The following is a 22,439-nucleotide window of genomic DNA, read 5'->3' as shown; positions in this document are numbered from 1 at the left end:
AAAAATATGGACATGCTTCATAAACCCCGGCCCAGTTCTACGGCACCCATCCGCAGCGATAAGAAAAGGTGCCCACGGCCAATAGAACTGAATGGGGCCATAATTGCGGCCGAATTTACGGTCACGTGCATGGGGCCTTAATGACATTTAACCTACATATGAAAATGATGATTATCACCTGTTTGGTATAATTGGTTAATCACCTGACTGTAATCCTACAAAATCCATGACTTTGCCTTTAAAACAGCATCAATTCTTCTAGGTACACTTGCACAAAGGGTGGTCACACCAAATATTGATTTGATTTCAAGTCTCCGTAGAATAAAGTGAAAAGTGGGGGGTACATAACGTTATAGCTCCGTTCCACTTGAGAAAGTCTGCATTGAGCGTAATAAAGTACCCCCCATTTTTACTTTTATTCTATGAAGTGCTGCCTATTTCTACTAGATCTAATATATATTATACACGCACTATAGAACTTACAGTAACACCTTTAGTGACCGTCAGCATAAATACCACATTTAATGTAGGCGCAATAATCAAGAAATATATGAAACATTCAAGAGTTTGTTACGCTTTTGCGAACCAATGACAGTCACATACACTGGATATGCGCACTGCCCTGAACTGAAAGACACGAAAACCAAGATTTTTTTTGTTTAATTGGACTTTTATTCTGCCTTAGAATAAAAATGTTTGAATTTACAGGGTACTCCAAAAGAATTACAATGTTGTTCTTTGTACAAGTACAAAAAAAGAAGAAAAATATAATCACCCTGATCTTTAGTCCGCACTTCAGGAATACGCAATGTATAGAGCATCACCCACAATACAGTTTTTGCATTTCATCAGGCCACAGACATGTTGGATTTGCTTCCCCAGTGTCAGGAGCGCGGTGTTACAATGAGCCAGTTAGAAACGTCAGTAAGAGTAACAGATACAGTAGTGACACAATGTAACGCCACACACCCTGTCATTGCTGCTGGACCCTTCTATGCACTAGGATCTTGCCTACACCAAGATATGTTTAGTGTCTTGTTAAATACCTTAACTTATTGTTCTGGTCTTGTACTCCATTCACACCAAATGCAACATAATGTTCTGTATCTGGTTCTCACTGCTGCCCCCTGCTGGTTCAGTGTCTGTACAGATCATTCTCCAATGTTAATCAATGGATGTAGTAGTTGCTATACCTGACCGAAGTGCAGTGCTTTGTGCGCCATTTCACCACAATGCACTGCAACATATCCCAATAATACAACGCACAAAAAGTAGTGCTGTTGGATTCTGCAAGACGATTTTAAAGGCAGCTCTGGATAAAAATAAAAGATGACATAGAAACGCATGAGCAATAAAGTACAGTAGTTACTCATTTTAATGTAGGTCTTGTGTTTTAAAGCAGAGCTGCAGATAAGCGCCCCCTAGAGGTCACTCAGTATCTGGCATTGACCGTCGTAAATTTCATTCTATCCTCCGCTTTCTATTTTTGCATGAAATACACAACTCCCTCCATTCTACAGGATTAGATGTATCCAGCATTAACCCTTGCTGGTTCAGTAAAGTGTGGGCAGCCACATTCAGCCACAATTTGTTAAATGCAGAGGGGTCATACTTATTCATTGCAGAGATACAATAGAAAAAAAAGAAATCCTGTGGTCCAGGCAGGAGGGCAACAGCCTTATCCAAAACCAGTGGTCTCCGAAGCTTTTGTGCAACTACAACCCCCAGGGCATGCTGGGGGTTGTAGTTTTACCATCATTGGAGAGCCACAGGTTGGAGATCACAGTCCTTACAACCACCACCAGTGGTCCTGTGTCTAAATAGGTCTGTCTACACAAATAGGTTTAAGAGCAATGGGGGCCCCTATCAAGTGCAATATAAACTCAAACAACTCAAGTGTGTGCCTTTTGCCTTATTTTTAAAGTGCCATATCTGTACCTTATTCACCCTATAGGTTATCCACACGTGCCCATACCGTACGCCAACGCTCTTGGGTGTAACCTCTGGAGGGTGTTGGACACTTTCACTACCACCTCATACTGGAATTAAGTCTTTACTGTGAAGTGCAGAAGAACAAAACCACTTGAAGGTGTCTCATACTAATGTAATAAGGTACAATGAACAATTCCTGCATATAATAGACTTGTCTGGGGTTGGGGGTCATAACTGCATCGACTCAAGTATTCACTGTGCGACAGACATGAGAGGTTCACCGAGAGCTAAAAGTAACTGGCAGGATGCCAAACTAATACAAAAAAAAAAAAAAACCTAAGGGATTTTATGTAAAAAAGTTGTCTTGTAGCTTTAAGCACAGCTCAGCTTTCAAAAATGATTTTACATTAGTTGTATGGTGACCAATGCACTATTCACATCCAGAGCTGCATTCAAAAACAGAGCTGGTTTCCTCCATTAGAACTCAGAATGCAGGAGCTAGTATCACTGCTGCCACCTGCTGGCCCAGTGTTAGCACAGACCACGATATGTCTAAATTCAAAATCCTGTTCATTAGTCTGATAAGAGGAATAAAACCTACATCTCCCACAATGCCATACACCAATGGAGTGACACATGGTTGAGATCTCTGATAAGCTGTTAAGGCATGGGGCATGAACTCCAAATGACATCCTGCAGCATTGTTAATGCAGCTCTGGATGTGATTGGAGCATAAGACATGATGTAACAAGACTTATTAGGTTACTCAACGTTATATGGAAATTTTACTTGCAAAAACGGTGTTATAAAACAATGCCTTAAGACCTGGCGGAGAAGCGTGTGCTGCGGACATGTGCTTTGGCCATCAGTAGAGACAAATAAATTACGGTGGTGGACAAAGCTACTTTAAAAATTCTTCCGTTTTTCCTAAACAAGTTTTATTTTAACATTTTCTCACAATTTAAACACAAGAACCTAGCAGAGCAAAGGTCTTTTTAAAAAAAAAAAAAAAAAAAAAAAAAAGCCCTATGACATCTTTGGCTCCCTTTTTGCAGTATTCACAGCCAAAACGCCCGTTTATAACTTAACCCTAAAGAATTCAAACCCAATGACTGGTACAGGGGGGGCGAGAGCCGTATAACATGTCATTTATCGTCTTCAGGTTTAGTTATCGCTCTTCAGGCCTAGACTTAAGATTTCCCCTAAAAAGAACGCAGAATAGTCCGCTTATTACAATGCGAAAACTTTCACTCAAGAACAGGAGATTTCAAGACCAGGAAAACGACAGCCTCCGTGTGCGCCGACTTCTAAAATAGCAAAATGAAAGTGAACCTGTGGCCTAGACAGCGGAGGAAGCCATGCTGTGCCCAGAACCATCAACCTATAAAGTAGCCAACTTGCTAATTCACTAGATGCCATCAACATGAAGCCGAACAGAATTAAATTCAATCTTTTGCGATACAAGATGGGAGATTGTCGCATTACCGCGCACATTAGGGCAGGTGCGCATGAAAATTCTATGGAAGCGGACAACTGACGCCGCTTATCTCAAAAGTGCCTATGATTAACATGTCTGATACAAAATTCCACAGTGCATCATGGGATCACAGATTGGACGACTGGTCAGGCGCACGTATTTTTCCAGCTGAACGCTTGCAGCATGTACGTACTTTACTAAGGAATGTTTGTCGTCCATTAGTCTAAGCTGCCTGCTAGTGCACAAAACAACCCTCCCTATTCAACATTTCACTGTATAAAATGTTGAGCTTCACATAATCTTTTGCTTTACTTTACCTAAAGTAGCTTATATTCTCCAGTCACATCCAAAGCAGCACCAAGAGCTAGTTTCCCCAACCTCAGTGAGCATTGTATTATAGGAGCTCATCTAACTACGCAGTTAGGGCACATGTCAGACGGCAGATTAGCTCCCCCCAGCTGTCAGATACCAAGGGCAATAAGAAGTTGTTTGAAAGCAGCTCTTGATGTGACTAGAGAAGCAAAATAACGAAACCAAAAGCAGTGTATGGTGAAACTGTGGATGTAAAAGGATGCCCTAAGCCGCTAATGGTCCAAGACAGACACACGACTCCAGCCGCTGCTAGGCCACAGGAAAATTTTAAAAGGCAACATTAGAAGAGGCTCTGTCACCACATTATAAGTGCCCTGTCTCCTACATAAGGAGATTGGCGCTATAATGTAGGTGACAGCAGTGCTTTTTATTTAAAAAAAAAAAAAAGATCTATTTTTACCACTTTATTAGTGACTTTAGATTTATGCTAATGAGTTGCTTAATGCCCAAGTGGGCGTGTTTTTACTTTAGACCAAGTGGGCGTTGTACAGGGGAGTGTATGACGCTGACCAATCAGTGACCAATCAGCATCATGCACTGCTCTCCATTCATTTACACAGCGCATAGGGATCCTGCTAGATCCTTATGTGCTGTCTTATACTAACACATTAACAGTACTGAAGTGTTTAGACAGTGAATAGACATTCCACGGGATGTCTATTCACAATCTCTGCACTTCGTTACTGTTTCTGTGGTAGTTACAGCAGAGGAAGCGTGATCTCGCAAGATTATGCGGTAAATGACAGGTTACGAGATTACGCTTCCTCTGCTGTAACTACCATAGAAACAGTAACGAAGTGCAGAGATTGTCTAAACACTTCAGTACTGTTAATGTGTAAGTATAAGATAGCACATAAGGATCTAGCAGGATCCCTATGCGCTGTGTAAATGGATGGAGAGGAGTGCATGAGGCTGATTGGTCAGCGTCATACACTCCCCTTGGGCATTAAGCAACTCATTAGCATAAATCTAAAAACGCTAATAAAGCGGTAAAAATAGATCGTTTTTTTAAATAAAAAGCATTACTGTCACCTACATTACAGCGCCGATCTCCTTATGTAGGAGACAGGGCACTTATAATGAGGTGACAGAGACTCTTTAATGCATTGTGCGCAGAAGTAGCTTAAAGTTCAGAGGCTGAAAACTGGTAAAGTTTAACATTGCGACACTTGAAAATATGTATCTTATCTCTGCCTAAAGAGAAAAAGAGAAAAAAATAAAATAAAAAAAAAATAAAAAAAAATAAAAAAACGACATTGGCCCATATTGAGATCAACTTGTACAACCCGTCAGTTGCGCTGGATACAAAGGTATTTGTTTTTACAGCTATACAAAGCTCTGGGTTTCTTTGGCAGTGGGATATAACTCAATCTCACAACGATATAAAAAAAAAAGTGTCCTTTGCCTAAGAAATTGTATCATGTTTGTTATCTTGTACTATTTCCAACTAAGTGTGCTGCTATCAAGAGAATGAGACCTTGGGGGGGGGGAGGGGGAGCCCCCCCCCCATATACATTAATATAAAAAAACAACCCTTCAGGGGATCAAACCTAAAAAAAACGGCGTTCAGAATTTCTCGCAGCAAGGAAAAAATACTTTGCAAAAAGACTCATCACCCCCTGCATCACGTTAGACTATCCATACCACAAGGACTTCAGTCTATGTCAGATGGATTTAACGCTGGACGAATGTGAAGACCTTTCGTTTGTTTTCCGCTATTCGTCCAAGTCCTTTAGGGTTGCAGGGACCTCAGATGAGAATATATAAAAAAAAAAAAAAAAAAAAAAAAAGGAGAAACAATCGTTTCCGGCAGGACCCCCACTGCACTGAAGAAGCTTCATAAAGCAGTCAAACCCCCAGTGCTGGTGACAAAATATACAGCAAGATAAATGTCATTCTTCACAAAAGACTGAAAATGAGTTCTCCAGACTGACATTAAAAAGAAAAAAAAAAAAAAAAAAAGACCCTTCATCCTCTAGGCGGCCACCTTGTTGTCTTTCTGCAAGAGAAAAATAAAATAGGGTTATTGAAAAGTAACAGAAAGAAGTTAAATACAAAGTCTATGTCCACAATCAAAAGGGCTAATCTCACCAAGACAACCCACTGAAATACATTATTGGGGCATAAAGACATCATTGATAGTCCTCCATTTGAGTCCACCCCCCTACTCGGAGTCAAGCCTACTAAGCATCAGCAGGTCCCACTCTGGCGGACATGGCCAGACCATGTATTATATGGACAGTCATTTGAATGAATGCTGTGTAATACTACATTTCTCCTGTAGTGGCCACTGCAGGGAGAATGTATAACCAACCAGAACAGTTGATTGCCAAGGATTTCAGAGGACTGACAGCGGATTGCCTTGATTGCGGCTTGATTACTAAATTGGGTCTTTGTGAGACAACCCCCTATAAGTAAACAAAAGCTTGATCATTGAAGAATGGAAAGTTCTGCAGCTCGACTTAGTTTAACCCCTTAGTGACCAGCCCATTTTAGGCCTTAATGACCAAGCTATTTTATTCGTTTTTCTATAGTCGCATTCAAAGAGCTATAACGTTTTTATTTTTTCGTCTACATAGCTGTATGAGGACTTGTTTTTAGCGGGATTAGTTGTGCTTTTTAATGGCACCATTTTTGGGTACATATAATTTTTATATTAACCTTTTTGGGGGGGGGGGGATTATAAAAAAAAAAACTGAAATTCCGCCATTGTTCTATGCGTTTTTAAATTGACGCCGTTCACTGTGCGACGTAAATAACATGTTACCTTTATTCTATGGGTCGGTACGATTACGGCGATACCACATATGTAGAGGTTTTTTTATGGTTTACGACTTTTGCACAATAAAAACACTTTTGAACTAAAATTATTTGTTTTTGCATCGTCGCTTTCCAAGAGCCGTAATTTTTTTATTTTTCTATCAATGTAGTGATTTTTTGGGCTTGTTTTCTGCGGGACAAGACGTAGTTTTGAATGGTACTTTTTTGGGGTACATGGGACTTATTGATTCATTTTTATTATGACTTTTTTGGGGGGCAATGGAAAAAAATTGCAATTTCGCCATAGTTTTTGTCGTTTTTTTTTACGGTGTTCACTTTGCGGTTTAAATTACATATTAACTTTATTAATGGAGTCATTACGGTCGCGGCGATACCACATATGTGTACTTTTTTTTTTTTTTTACACTTTTACTAAATAAAACCACTTTTTATGGAAAAAAATGGTTTTATTTTTTTTTTTACTGTACTTTTTATTAATAATCTTTATTTCACTTTGATGACTGATTTTATTAGTCCCACTAGGGGACTTTACTGTGCGATGTTCCGATCGCTGCTATAATGCTCTGGTATACTTCGTATACCAGAGCATTATTGCCTGTCAGTGTAAATCTGACAGGCAATCTGTTAGGACGTGCCTCCGGCGCGTCCTAACAGGCATATGTCCAGGGCAGACCTGGGGGCTTTTATCAGTCCCCCGGCTGCCATGACACCCCATCGGAGACCCGCGATTGCATTCGCGGGCCGCCGATGGGTGAGAGAGGGAGCGCACTCCCTCTGTAAGCAAAGTTAAATGCCGCGGTCGCTATTGACGGCGGCATTTAACGGGTTAAACGGCCGCGATCGAAGTAAACTTCGATCGCGGGCGTTGGAGCAGGAGCTCAGCTGTCATCAGACAGCAGAGCCCCGGCTCCTGCCTGCACGGGAGACCCGTGCAGGACTTAAGACTAGGCTGACGTGAAAAGGCGTCAGCCTAGCCTAAAGCCCAGTAGTGAATCACGTTAAAAGGCGTATTAGTGGTCACTAAGGGGTTAAGGGTTCCTATACATACCCTGCGCCAGCATTAGCAGGACAGGTTCTCAATAAATGCTCCAACCCACTGAAAGCAGAGGAAAAAAATATGTGTTCCCTCAAATTAAACCAGAGCAGAGGGGACCCTCCACGTCTCAAGACCATGCAGGTCCTGGTCCCCAGTTTTAACAAAGGCAGCTTCACCTGTGTGTTGCCCGTCTACTGAAATGAAACCTATAAGAGCACTATCTCCTGAAAGACAAACCCCCACTTAGACTAGGGGTCGGCCAATAGCAGATTTTTCCGCCATGTTTGGACTTTGCCTGAGGGTTTAGATTTAGATCTTTGAATATGTGGTTTCCTCAATCAGTCTAGAGGAAAACGCTACAAGTCACGCTGCCGTGTAGAAACAAAATCCCTTTCGCAAACCCGTCACACACTATTTTCTCAAAGGTTTTTAAATGCTGTATTTCAATTGTTTTTCACGGTTACATTTGTACCTTGTGTTTTTCAACTCCTACATAGACGCCTATGGGGAAAAACTAAAAAAAAAAAAGGGCTATAGCCACAGTATACGGCGTTTCATATTTTAAAAAAAAACGCCAAACACAAAAATGGTGTATATAGACTTTGTAATAATTTGCTATAGACAAAACAACATGTGGCAGATGTTGGTTACCAAGAAATAAAAAAGTTGGGAAACACTCCAATAAAAATTACCAAAAAACAGATTTGTAAGAACAGGCGCAGGTTATAGATGTGCGAAGGAAGTTCTAACCACTTACCCTGTATTCATAGTCTGAAAACTCTCTTCCTCCTCGGCCTCCTCTGTATCCACCACGGTAACCTCGGGGAGCCCCATAGCCGCCTCCTGAAGGAGCGCCTCTCCTCTCCCCTCCACGTCCTCTGCCTCCCCGGTAACCCATACCCCCTCCACCTCCTCTTCCTCGGTAGCCCCCGCGGCCTCTGTTTGAACGCAGAGGAAGCCCGAATGTCTCCGCATTAATCCTTCTTTCCTCTGACCATGTGGGTCTTCGATCTCTAAAAAGGGGAAACATTAACACATTTTAATCTTTTTTTTATTTACATTTGAACAAAGACGCAAATAACCCAAACTAACAATCTACCAATCTCATTTCTTACATCCTGAAATACTTCTAGGGATGAACAATGCGTCAAAATTTCCATACCATATCGATACCGTGCGCTGGGAACCTTTTCTATACCGTATCTGTATGTATTTCGATACTAAGCTGTGCGTCCGCACAACTTACTATTGAAATACATGGAGAACATGGTGCGCGCGCTGTAGAGCACCAGCGATGTTCTCTTCCTGCAGTTACCGCCTCGCTCGTCATTAGTCCTGGGCGCGTCACAGAAGGAGAAAGGAATGCGCCCCCCTCCTTTCAATGATGAGCTGAGCGAGCGGCACTTGCAGTAGGTTCCTGTTGATGTGCCTGTGCCGCTCGCTCCCCTAAGTTTGGAACCAGGACCGCACTGCAGTGTAGTCACAGAGGAAAGGCCCAGGATGGTATTCGAGCAGAACATACGTCTAAAATAAAAAGTCTAAAATAAAAAGGCGCTAGTATTTGTTTCACCAGCATTGAGGAACATCAGGCTCAATATGACCCATATTAACCCTAATGTTGCCAATACTATCAAAGGGGTTTTCCCACAAATCACATTAATCCCCTATCCACAGGATAGGGGATACGTGTGATTGCTCGGTGTCGGCCACTGGGACCCCCAGCGATGAGGAGAACGGAGACTGAAAGTCCCCCAAAAGGCTCCTTGAGAATGGAGAATTGGTGAGCATGTTCAGCCAGAGCTCAATTGACGGAGGCAGCGGTCCCATAGAAATGAACGGAGCGCTGGCTGAGCCGGATCACACACGCGCCATTCTCATGGAGCACTTCGGGGGACTTTGTCTCCGTTCTCATCGCTGGGTGTTTCAGTGGCCGACACCCAGCAGTCACACGTATCCCCTATCAGATTCAATCTCCAAAAATTTTTATGTTCAGAAAATGGAAAGTCTTTATATTTGTGTTTTTTTTATCTTACTGTTGGCAAAGCATCGTTTTGGTATCGAGAATCGCAATACTACACGAAGTATCAGCATCGAAGTCCGAATTCCGGTATCGTAATAACCCTATGTACTTTTATTACCAGCATCAACCAGAAAGGAGTGAACCAACACCGGAAAGTCAAACCCCCCACCGTTCTCCTGGAAACCATCAGCATGGTAAATGCTGCCACACGTATTGCCAAAAGAGCAGCAGGCACAGAATAGTAGAACAGCCTAAACCTCAATAGACTAACAGGGTCACTGACCCAGTTCTGCCAGAGACCCCGTTGACTGCCTAGATCTACTCCGCAGCCCACCGCGACCCTTTATCCCTCCTTAGGAGATACAATTTAACGCAAGGACAACATACAAGGAGGTGATCGGCGCCGTATTCGTGTGAACTATTTTACTCCAAAACCCTCCGTACCTGTTATCGTCACAGGAGATGTTGTCGAAGAAAGATTTGGTTTTGTCATAGTAACAGCTGCTCGCTGCCACTTCCTCCTCCTCTGCATTTCCTTCACTGTTCTGCGTGTCAACCCCTGAGTCCGCTTTATCCTCCCCATTTACCGGCTTCTCTGGTTTGTCATCTGGAACAGCGTTACCAGGGACGGGAACTTCAGGATAAATACACGCACATTTAGAGGCAGAAAAAAAAAAAAAAAAAAACTCAGGAGAGACAACCACAAACGTTGCAACAAACCTACAGAATCACTCACTTAAAGGGTCCGTCCTTACAGAGACATTCGTACCAGCATTGCACAATCTTACCCACCTTTTATTTTTAACTTATTGTGAAACTCCTTGTCGATGTCTTCTTTGTTAAATTGTGCATTGGCACTTTCAAAGTCAAAGTCTTTTTCAAACTTCATAGGGCCGTCTCTTCTTACACTAAACCTTCCACGGCCCCCCCGGTGACCACCACGACCTCTCCTAGGCTGGGGTCCACCTAGAGCACCTGGAAGGGTTAAAGAAGAAATAGCCATCACCATGGAAGCAGATAAATCCCTGCTGGCCTTGCATATGCAAAGAGAAAGTAAAAGCCCCCAGTAGTAGGTCCATTTAACCGGTTCCCGGTTATACGGCCATTGGTCGGGGTTCTTAAAACCCGTGCCATAGAGTATTTACGGCTCGGGTTTTAGCTTGCTGTCCGAGCGATTGGGCAGCTTAATGTCGGGTCTCCGGCTGTCAGTGACCCTGAGGAGACGATAGAAGCAGCTTTCGCTCCTTCTGTCTTCTCTGATCTCTTCTACACAGCGCTCAATAAGTGCGGTGTATATGTATAGAGGCAGTGCAGCTCACTCAGCCATTAGTGGCAGGCTGCTGCGGGGTCAATCTAGACCCAGCACAGCCCTATTAGTGACAATAGTCACTATAATAGGGCTGATTTCCCCTGTAACTGGGGCTGATATGATAGTAAAATAAAGTGCAAAATAACCAAACCTTAATTGACATATAATACCAGCCAAAATAAATGTTCCCAAACCCCCACCCCCCCCGGGCAATCATTGTCATAATGCCAACCCTGACCCAACTACTCTAAAATACACATATAATATATCAAAATTTACGGTAGACAATGACGATCACAAATAAAAAGGTCTATTTTAGGGTAATCCTAATACAAGAAAAAAAATTGCTGAAAAGTCAAAAAGTATATATTTTTTTCACTCTCATTTTCAAACTTTAAGCCTAGAATGCCAAAGTAGCAAAAAGGATGTGTATAAAAAAATAAATAAAACCTGCATTATCTATGAAAAAAACATTGCAAAAATCACGTCGCTAGCCCAACAAATAACTGCCTTCAGTCCTCAAGCTATTCTGGGATTTTTTAAGCTCCGATAACATAAGCGGCACTCAAAATGACAATTCATTACAACACGGGTAACTTGGAATTAAAAAAACACTGGTTAAGGCTTCGTTCACATCTGCATCAGGACTCCGTTCATGGGTTCCTTCGGAGATTTCCATCAGAGGTACCCATGATCGGAACCCCGACAAATGGAAGCCACAGTTTTCCATTTTCATCACCATTGATTTCAATGGTGACGGATCCGGTGCAAATTGTTTCTGTTTGTCTAAGTTGTGTGAGGATTCCGCCGTTTTGACGGAATGAATAGCGCAGTCGACTACAGTATGGATTCCGTCAAAACAACTGAACCCTTACACAACTGAGACTAAATGGAAACCATTTGCATCGGTTCCGTCACCATTGAAATCAATGGTGATGCAAACAGGAAGCCTATGGTTTCCGTTTGTTTCAGTCAGGGTTCCGTTCATGGGTTCCCCTGACTGAAATCTCCCATGGAACCTCTTAACGGAGCCCTGAAGCTAATGTGAACGAAGCCTTAACCAAACCGTTATCACGAGCAGCCCCAATAATGACATACTTCCTCACCTGGTTGTCTCTTGTGAAGGTCCTGTTTGTCGTGCCTGAATAGGTCTGTGTCAAGCCTTGATGATTTGTGTGGATCAGCTGCAAAACAAGCAGCACATGAAGGTCCTGCACAATGGAGAAGGGTGGTCTGTGCAACTACAAGTGGGTCTTTTCTCACCTTTTCTTTGCTCTGTACTCTCCAATGTCTTTTGGTTTGTGGATGGCAAAGATCTGGAAGGTACTGGACTTCTCCTAGCCACCACCACCGGCGCCTGGGCCACGGGTGCCGTCTGGACACCTTGTTCAAGTGTTGGACTCCGTAAAGTATCTAGCAGAGGGCTGGATCGCCCTAGTTGAAGGAAGAGAAGAGGTTTAGCCAAGATGTACGGTTAACGATAGAATAGACGATCACACCAGTGGTGTACAGAACACAAGAACATTATTTTACCCTCTGCATTCTGAAAATAATTACATTTTCGGCTTATTTTTTTTGTAATGTTAACTAGCCGACATAGGCCAATTATCGAGCAAACGAGTGTTCACAGAACTTCCCGATCATTGCAACAAACAGCTGATTAACGGATTTATTATGCAAGAAAGAATATCGTTGTTGGCAGCACATCTTGTGTATTCGGGGAGACGGGATGCAGACAGGATAGAAATGTATGGGGAAGAACAATCGTAGCAACAACCGCTTGTCCCCATACATAACCAATTATCGCTCCTTGTGAAAGCGACTATCAATGAGCGGTCTCGTTGATTGGCGCACATTTACACATTCCATGTCTGGCCGTGGAAAAGGAACCTTAGTGTGACACCGATATCCATATGACTATCACAGCCTGAAAGAACGATTCAAATATATCTATTGATTGATTACTGATAAAACTGGCTCGTAAGCCCAATAGTGTCAAAACCGGCACAAGCGAGCGGTCAGAAAGGGGAGAAGCGACTGCGGGTAATAAGACATGCCTCCACCCAGGGACCCCAAATCTCTCCTTATTGTAAAATATTCTTCTGAACCCTTGCCACCAATTGATAATCCTACGCGTTTCAGTATCCTCTAGGTCGTGGGATACATTAGGGATTACACTGTTACGGTTTTCATTCGGTCTCCCAGCGCGTGCACGACTAATGTCTTAGCCGTACACGCGCCCGGATATTTAAAGGCTCATGCCCTCCTACCTATTGACGTCATTTTGGCAGTCCCGGATGGTGCCATGATGTCCCGGATGGTGGCAAGCCTCCATTCTGACAGCCAAAACCGTTTCAAAACATCACACCGTCATAAACGCAGCAGTGGATGTAAACGATGCAGATCTAAATAAAGCCCCATAACTGGCATACAATTCATAGTCGCCGCAGAATTTTCTTGTCCAAATTCCCATCTCTCACTGATGGTCTAATTTGCAAAATTCCTTGAAATTTGAGGATCATTGCATCCCCCCACGACATGACACCGGGGTGTCATCTTTCTTCCTGATGTCTCCTATATGATCCCGAATCATTCTCCTGAATTCCCTACTCGTCTTTCCAATATATTGTAACGGACAGGACATCCACATGTAATCAGGTACACAAGCCCCTTCGTTTTGCAGTTGATATATGACCGGTTGTCAAAAGTCTCGCCAGTCCTTGAACGCTCTACAGAAGCCACACCTGAAAGTTCCTTTAAAGAGTCTCTGTCACCACATTATAAGTGGCCTGTATTGTGCATGATGTGATCGGCGCTGTAATGTAGATTACAGCAGTGTTTTATTTAGAAAAACGATCATTTTTGACAGAGTTATGACCTATTTTAGCTTTATGCTAATGAGTTTCTCAATGGACAACTGGGCGTGTTTTACTATATGAACAAGTGGGCGTTGTACAGAGGAGTGTATGACGCTGACCAATCAGTGACCAATCAGCGTCATACACTTCTCCCCATTCATTTATACAGCACATAGCGATATAGCTATATCACTATGTGCAGCCTCATAAACACACTATAACATTACTGCAGTGTCCTGACAATGAATAGACATTGCCTCCAGCCAGGACGTGATGTGTATTCAGAATCCTGACCACTTCTCCGTGATTTACAGCATAGCAGGCCTAGTCTCGCGAGATTACGCTGTAAACTGTCATTTACAGCAAGATATCTCACACAGACGCTACAGAAATGGTCAGGATTCTGAATAAACATCCCGTCCTGGCTGGAGGTAATGTATATTCATTGTCAGGACACTGCAGTAATGTTATAGTGTGTTTATGTGGCTGCACATAGTGATATAGCTATATCGCTATGTGCTGTATAAATGAATGGAGAGAAGTGTATGACGCTGATTGGTCAGCATCATACACTTCTCTCCACAACGCCCAGTTGGCCAAAAAGTAAAACACGCCCAGTTGTCTATTAAGAAACTCATTAGCATAAATCTAATATAAGTCATAACTCCGTCAAAAATGATCGGTTTTCAAAATAAAAAAACACTGCTGTGATCTACATTACAGCACCGATCACATCATGTACAAGATAAGCCACTTATAATGTGGTGACAGAGACGCTTTAAGTCCACTATTTAACCAAGTGGTGGGTTTGACCTGTGGATTAAGTTGACTATGTACCAATCGATCTCTTATATTACGTCCCCTCCTAAATGTAATCGGGGGAGATTCCCCTACGAGGCCACCTACAATCAGGGTCAGCTCTTAATATCCCTCAGTATCGTTGTAGGATTTCCCTGATCTCTCTGTTGGCCAAGTCCTATGTCCCCATGACCCGGATACATTCTTCATCCGGTTTAGGATTCAGTAGTTTATCTCTATTGCATCCAAGGGTATTTTGGTACGGCATCTTCAAAATCCCATGAGGTTCAAGCTGAGGGGATATCCTATCTTCGTTCCCGTGCGGAATTCCTCTAATATACCAGCCTGAGTGTAAGGCCCCAGCAAAGAGCAACTCTCACTCTGGAGTACCAGGCATAACAAGGATGGCACATTGTTTTCAAGAGGGCAACACGCTGGACGCTTCCATCTGGTAATAACAGCTTATAGCATAGGGGACCAGTAGTAAAACACACAAGGCACATGATAACAGTTACCTTGAGATAACTGCGATTTCAGAGCTCTCGTTTCTTGATTAAAAGAACCCACAGTGCTGGTTGGGGGTAGAGGAGCGCCTGTTGTGCCATCGGCTCCAAATGAGGTCAGGGAGTTTCCTGCTTTCAGGAAAAGCAATTAAGATCTTAAATTCTAAGAAAGCATCTTTAATCAATTCTGTAGTCATATTGTAGCATGGCATGGGATCATTCGTATACATTAAACATTAATTATCCTGTACTGATACGGAGTTACATCCTGTATTATACTCCAGAGCTGCACTCCCTATTCTGCTGGTGAAGTCATTGTATACATACATTACTTATCCTGTACTGATCCTGAGTTACATCCTGTATTATACTCCAGAGCTGCACTCACTATTCTGCTGGTGGGGTCACTGTGTACATACATTACATTACTTATCCTGTACTGATCCTGAGTTACATCCTGTATTATACTCCAGAGCTGCACTCACTATTCTGCTGGTGGGGTCACTGTGTACATACATTAACCCTACGGAAAACTGGCAATTGGTTCCGAAGCCCCCAAAACGACAAAAAAAAAAAGGGAGTTGGATTGAAGACCAGCACAAGAATACTAAATAAAGCATGAATTGTAAGTACAGTGGTCCCTCAAGTTATAATATTAATTTGTTCTGGGGTGACGATTGTGTGTTGAAAATATTGTAACTTGGGACCATAACTTTGGAAAACTAGGAATTGGTTCCAAAGCCCCCAAAACGTCAACCACAGATAATAAAAAAAAACAACAAAAAAAAAAAAACACGTTTTAGCAGATCACTAATACAGATAAACAAGTTCTCACATATAAATGTCAGAAATACTGTAGCCGGTGGAGGCTGTAAATCACTTTCTACGATGAGGACAGGAGCTTCTTCAGGAGCCTGTACAGTACACAGTGTACCAGAAATATAGCATGGAGTCGTCCTCACCTGGTGTCCAAAGGAGCAACTCATCCTGGCGCAGGTAAAGCGCAGTATAGTACCATAGAGAGGCGCCACTAGACAGCCAATCAGGGCACGCACTGCATTACAACAGGGGTTTTACCAGTAAAAATGCCAAAGCGGATTGGCTGGAAGATCAAGTTACAATGTCCCAGGAAAGACCACTGCATGTTGAAAATCTTGTTCTCTGAGGCCATTGTAACTTGAGGGACCCCTGTATTTACATCAGGCACTGTACAGGAATTTGAAGTGGAGGAAAACTAAATGTCCTCCTGTATTATAGGAACTCAAGGATGTGAATACAGGCGGTAACTCGGGATCGGTAAAAGATAAGTAACGTATTTATAAAGTGACTCAACTTGATGTATTGACCGAAAAAATGGTGTTTAAAGACGAACATGCGACTAGTACTCAAACGTAAAAGTAACATCTCTATTCTAGAGAATAAAAAAAAATATGAAAAACCAATGTGGAAAATTACTACAGAGAATAGAAGCTTACCAACTCCAACAGATCCAAACTGCTGGGGCACTAGAGGGCTAGAACTAAACTGGCTATATGCGGGCATCCTGCTGAATGGAGCGTAGGAGCTGACAGTCTGGAATGAAGATGTCGCACTGGACCCTAGAGAAGACTGAAGACAAACACAACTTTATTATTATGTCTGTGCATGAAGCTGCCGACAAACGAATGACCATAAAATAAGACCTTGATCACACACTGCGACAAACAAAGATTTTGTAGTGAAGAATTGTATTCAGATGTTGCATGTCAGTGAATTGAGATTTTACAGCCGTGTTGTTTGTATAGCTTGCTGCATTTTGTGCTCTCCCAAACACTTGCCAGATATGATTCTTAAAAGGAAGGGTCTAGTTTACAAATTCATTTACAAGTACCCGATTAGGGGTTTGAGTTAAATGAGGGTATTGAACGGGTGAACTCTTCGGTTAGCCAGAGTAACTGCAAAGAATCTCTCTCGAGAACAGGGCACGGTGCTGCATTACACGGACAGCCAATCGATTTCAATGGACTGTGTAATGCCTCATTTCCCCTGTGGTGGCGCTTGCAGGGAGTTTGGATATTGCTGCCAGGTTCCCCCCAAAATGTATACCTGATCACTGGGGGGCCTAGCAGCAAGACCATTCTAAGGGTATGTTCACACACAAACACAAAATACGTCTGAAAATACGGAGCTGTTTTCAGGCGAAAATATGGAGCTGTTTTCAGGCGAAAACAGCTCCTGAATTTCAGACGTTTTTGCAAGTACTCGCGTTTTTCGCGGCGTCCATTACGGACGTAATTGGAGACGTTTTTCAATGGAGTCAACGAAAAAAGGCTCCAAAAACGTCCAAAGAAGTGACATGCACTTCTTTGACGTGGGCGTCTTTTTACGCGCCGTCTTTTGACAGTGACGCGTAAAGTTACACCTCGTCTGAGCAGAACATCGTAAGACCCATTGCAAGAAATGGGCAGATGTTTGCAGGCGTAGTGGAGCCGTATTTTCAGGTGTAATTCGAGGCGTAAAATGCCCGAATTACGTCTGAAAATAGGCCGTGTGAACATACCCTAACAGAAAGGGATTGTGAGCAACGAACAACCCCTATAAATCTAGAGGTGGCAGGAAAAGAAATAAAATATATATATTGCCTACATCGCATTGCTGAACATAGACAAACTATTCGGAACAGCTACACGTACCTGAACTATTGCAGGGTCTTGCGGCAAGGAGCACTGAGGTTTAGGGGGTTCACATACAGTGAGGTCCTTGATGTCGCTCCCTCTGAATATGATGTACTCAAACACTTCATCTCGAGGAGCAATAGGCCGGTCTGTAGGTCGATCTTCTGTTCCAAAGGAGCGGACTGCCAGGAAGAAAAAAAAAAATGATCGTAAGAAAAAAGGAACAAAAAGTTTGAGAACACGTGAGACATAATGACTGGTGACCCTGGAGCTGCACGGCCAGGAAATACCAGAGATCATCCATTATTAGACACCGGGTATTACATCGTCGTATTGTGCACGCAGCTCACCGTTTATGAGAAAAGGTTACAATAAAAAAAACAAAAAAAAAAACTTAACTGGATTATATATGCAGCGAAAAAGTATGAACTCCTCAGAGTGAATCTCCAGGACGTCCCTGGTCTAATCCTTTGAGGATGCTTTAGTTGCTTGAAATGAGTAACCCTGTCCTGGCTGTAAGGCTGCGTTCACACGTCACAGTCAAAATGCGTTTTGTTTTTTTCAGCGGTTTGCAGGGGGAAACCGCATCTTGACTGCAACGTATGAACCCAGCCTAATAGAAATGAGCCTTAGCTGCAACAACTTTCTGCTGAGCTTGTTATACCCAGCAGCCACAACGAACAAGCAGAGCTGCAGTGTAAAGCATGGGGGGGAGGGATCACTACCATCTGCTGTACGTGTGCTTACTACTGGGTACTTCCTACCAATAGACGCTATGCTAGTAACATTGTGGATTGATATATTAAAAAAGCTCACCCAGCAAAAAATTTTTGCATCCTCCGATAACCGTTGTATAGTTAGCGCATAAATCGTGAGTTATCCGCTCCGGTCCATACATCATGTCACATGACCGAGCGCCTATGTGTCAGTTTCCCTATGCCACACTGAGCGTCTTATAAGAACCTTAGTCCACACACAAGAGGCTGTAGGCGTCTGAGCGCTGTCACGTGCGACCACTCGCTCATCGGCTGATCACAACTTTGATGTGACCATAAAAATGGTGGCTTGTTGGCAGCGCATCTCCCTTCATAAACAGCGAGGTGCTGCCGACAAGATGCAAATGCATGGGGACGAATGATCGTAGTAACAACTGTTCCCCCGTATACTCCCGATCATCGCTCTATTTCAATGTAATGCCGATCGACATGCAGTATCGTTGATTGGTACGTGCCCAGGTATAAAGCGCCCTTATTGTCCTCTACCCACTGAAAACTCATGCAGGCTCGGCCGAGCCCAGCAAGGACGCCAACACCGAGTATCGCGCCCGGGTCCTTTTTAATAATAGGATCTGTGCACGATACGCTCCGGTCATCGGACGTTTTTCACATCAACTGTACCGCCCAGCATGCAGGAGCGTCTCCCCCCCCCCCTAATGTCAGGTCATCACAAGTGGAAGGACCCTTTGTTATAACTGCAACTTGTCTTTGATTTATTTACCTACTGCCGACCAAGTATGGTACATAGGTCATGGGGTTGTATGGAACGGGCCAGTTGTGAATTAAATCTGACACTGCAATAACAGCTGGGATCGGGGATACCTCTGATCTCAGCTGTTTGCCCACTTAAATGCTGCGGTCAATAGAATCTATTGTGGCATCTAAGAAAGAGGCAGCCCCATCCGACAGACCATCGGCCCCCCACAATACGATCCTGATGGTTGTCATGGCAGTATGGGAGCCAAAAAACGCCCCCAGGTCGGCCATCTCTGTGCTCCTAGGAGGTAGGTCGTACTAGGAAAAGTAAAAAAAAAACCAAAAACAATATACTGCAATACATCAGTACTTATAAAAAAAAAAAAAGTTACAGTTAAAGTTTCTTTTATATACAAAAAATATTAAAAAGTTAAAAAAGAAACATATTTGGTATCGCCGCATCCGTAAGAGTACGAACTATTACAATATATCATTATATCACCCGCCCGGTAAAAAAAAAAATAATATATCTCCAGAAAAAAAACGGAACAAAAAAAGTGATCTGAAAGTAATTTATACCCCAAGATTGTACCAATAAATACTGCGGCTCGCCCCAAAAGAACATGCCCACATACTGCTCTGACAGAAAAAATGTTTTTATTTTGTAAAGGTAGTAAAACTAACTAGGTATAAATAGGACTATAATACATTTGGTATCGCATTGACCTACAGAATAAAGTTATCGTGCCGTTTATACCGAATGTTGAACGCCGTAAAAACGAAACCCGTAAAACAATAGGGAAATAGATTTTTTTTTTTCATTCCACCCCAGAAAATAGACAGACCCCAAAGAGAACTCCGAACAGAACAGAAAACCAGTCCCTGGTATGAAATTTCTATTTGCATTGGCTACGTGGCTCCTGGTATTTGTCCATCCCTGTGTCAACGTACGGCGGTGGGGTCCACACTGAAATCTGGAAACAGATGGTGTTGAGTGTTTGCCCCTGCGGCCCTCCAGGGTCAGGAGCCGGGCTAGGTGCAGCGATAATAGGGTGAGGGCCTGCCACTAACTAGACATGCGCCAACACTGCTGATGACAGGCGGGTGACAGCTGCTCCAAATAACACTCCACCTTATATAAACTTCAATTCCTGACATTGTGAGCCGAAGAGGTGATAAAGGAGAGCAGCAGCGGGGGAACTCAGATCCGCATTGTGCTCCCCGGAATTCATGAAAAATTTCTCGCCATAGGAATGTCAGTAAACGAGAGCAATGATGTGATTGGCTACTACACAAGACTACTGAAACACTTTGCAACATTGAGGCGGCGTCCTACCGCGGGTCACGGGGCGTCAACCAACAAAGAGACCTTCTATAATCATTACAACATATCCAAAAAGTGACGACCGTAGAAATTGTGGAGCCTTTCATTTCTATAGGCCATAGACACCGTAAAAACCAACACGCAAAATATAGAACGCGTCCTATCCCTATCCGCAATTGTGGCACCGACTCGCCTATAGAAGTCTACGGGCGCCACCGGACAGCTACAGAAGTGACGGGGCGCCACCGGACAGCTACAGAAGTGACGGGGCGCCACCACAATTGCGGACAGCTACAGAAGTGACGGGGCGCCACCGGACAGCTACAGAAGTGACGGGGCGCCACCGGACAGCTACAGAAGTGACGGGGCGCCACCGGACAGCTACAGAAGTGACGGGGCGCCACCGGACAGCTACAGAAGTGACGGGGCGCCACCGGACAGCTACAGAAGTGACGGGCGCCACCGGACAGCTACAGAAGTGACGGGGCGCCACCGGACAGCTACAGAAGTGACGGGCGCCACCGGACAGCTACAGAAGTGAATCCGCCACGAAAAACCCATACGGTCACGCACATGAGGCCTGAGGGGCCAGAAGCAAATTTCTAGGAGCATTACCTGCCCGGCTGCAGGATCGTGGGAGGGGGTGACCCATGTGGGCGAGCTCAGTCTATTAACAGGAAATATGGCTGTGTCTCGGGGGGGGGGGGTAAATATCTCCAGTTCGTGACCCCCAAAAATGATCCAGAATAGAGGACCACTACAAGCAGGAGGACTCGGCAAAACCTCGTATCGCACGGCCGTCAAGGACGGTGTCACGAATTACGACAATTGCGCAGGGGACGGGCAAGGGATAGGACCGTAGGGTAAGCTGATGGTTGTCCCATTTGTAAAGGGGGTTCACTTAAAGAGAATTTAAAAAAAAGTTACCTCTGGAAACGAACAAGGTCCAGTACTGCGCCTGTCAAACTACAACTCCGGGCATGCTGGGAGTTGTAGTCTTACAAGTAACGGCGTGGGCCACTGGTGTAGTATAGATATTTCCTGGAAGCGGTGACCAAACGTAGAGTTTGTTTACATACATAAAGTAAGTGCACCCCCTCCAAACCACACCCCCTGCGCCGCGCCGTCCTGGGATGGACAATATATGGCGGACATGGTAGAGCCAGTAGGATTTAGAGGAGTTGTCCAGAACTTGTGTATATATAGACAGGGCAGAGGTGTATGGGGTGTATACAGCTCCACTGTGAGTATATAGACATAATGTATGTGTATAGGACGATATATGGGGGCAGGGGCCATTATGGGGGGGGGGTAAGGTACAGTGTGTCATGGCGTCCTCAGCCCCCCTCCCCCATATATGAAGTGCAGGCTGGGCCGGACCCCTCTCCTCATCCGGGTACCTTTGGCCAGGGCCACAGTGGAGTTTTCCGTGTCGATGGTGTACAAGATGCCTTCATATCGGATCTCCGCCTTGGAGATGAGGCTGATCTTGCTGCCGATGTACGGCGTCCCGCCGCTCATGGTGACTCCCCTGCCGGATGGATACGGATTGCAGGCGCCCGGGGTACCAGCTTCTTCCGCTTATTCCTTCCTGCGTTCTCCGGACAAGGGCCTAATCTAACATGGCCGCTGCCGCCTTCATGATCCTGCGCTAGGAATGCTGGGAGCTGCCGCGCTGACTTGTCGCGAGCGTTGGCCGGTTGGCAGACGTGATCCACGGACTTGCCAACCAGCGCCTTAAAGGGGCAGTGCGCTGAAAAGAAAGAGAAGGTTGTTAACAGAGCAATTTATCTGCTTTCTTGTGTCTCAAAATTTCGTAAGAAGGAATGGGACGAGAATTAGTTGTTCTAGAAATGTATTCTGTTTTTGTCTTTTGCCATGTGCTGAGGTTCATGGAAGGGGG

General features: G+C 43.9%; 1 protein-coding gene and 1 long non-coding RNA gene across 4 annotated transcripts; one reads left to right on the top strand and one right to left on the bottom strand.

Annotated features, from left to right (window-relative positions):
- Positions 1-1,930: 1,930 nt before the first annotated feature.
- On the top strand, positions 1,931-10,489 carry LOC142661163 (uncharacterized). Its single transcript, XR_012850663.1, has 2 exons — positions 1,931-2,112; positions 9,740-10,489. It is a non-coding gene; the product is annotated as an uncharacterized LOC142661163 (long non-coding RNA).
- Positions 4,857-22,180, bottom strand: LSM14A (LSM14A mRNA processing body assembly factor). 3 transcript variants are annotated; one of them, XM_075838462.1, is made up of 10 exons: positions 21,937-22,180; positions 17,759-17,922; positions 16,562-16,694; positions 15,099-15,218; positions 12,191-12,361; positions 12,034-12,111; positions 10,411-10,593; positions 10,063-10,252; positions 8,356-8,611; positions 4,857-5,780 (listed from the first exon to the last, which is right to left on the bottom strand). In XM_075838462.1, the coding sequence occupies exons 1-10, from the start codon at positions 22,055-22,057 to the stop codon at positions 5,757-5,759; spliced, it is 1,440 nt and encodes a 479-aa protein (XP_075694577.1). In that variant the 5' UTR covers positions 22,058-22,180; the 3' UTR covers positions 4,857-5,756. The 3 variants fall into 3 exon arrangements, with proteins under 3 accessions (XP_075694577.1, XP_075694578.1, XP_075694579.1); XM_075838463.1 differs by having other exon boundaries at positions 15,099-15,215; XM_075838464.1 differs by lacking the exon at positions 15,099-15,218.
- Positions 22,181-22,439: the final 259 nt, after the last annotated feature.

Source organism: Rhinoderma darwinii, chromosome 9 (assembly GCF_050947455.1).
Source record: "Rhinoderma darwinii isolate aRhiDar2 chromosome 9, aRhiDar2.hap1, whole genome shotgun sequence".
Classification (NCBI taxonomy): domain Eukaryota; kingdom Metazoa; phylum Chordata; class Amphibia; order Anura; family Rhinodermatidae; genus Rhinoderma; species Rhinoderma darwinii.
Note: the sequence above shows the minus strand (reverse complement) of the source record. Positions and strands in the feature narration are given on the sequence as shown.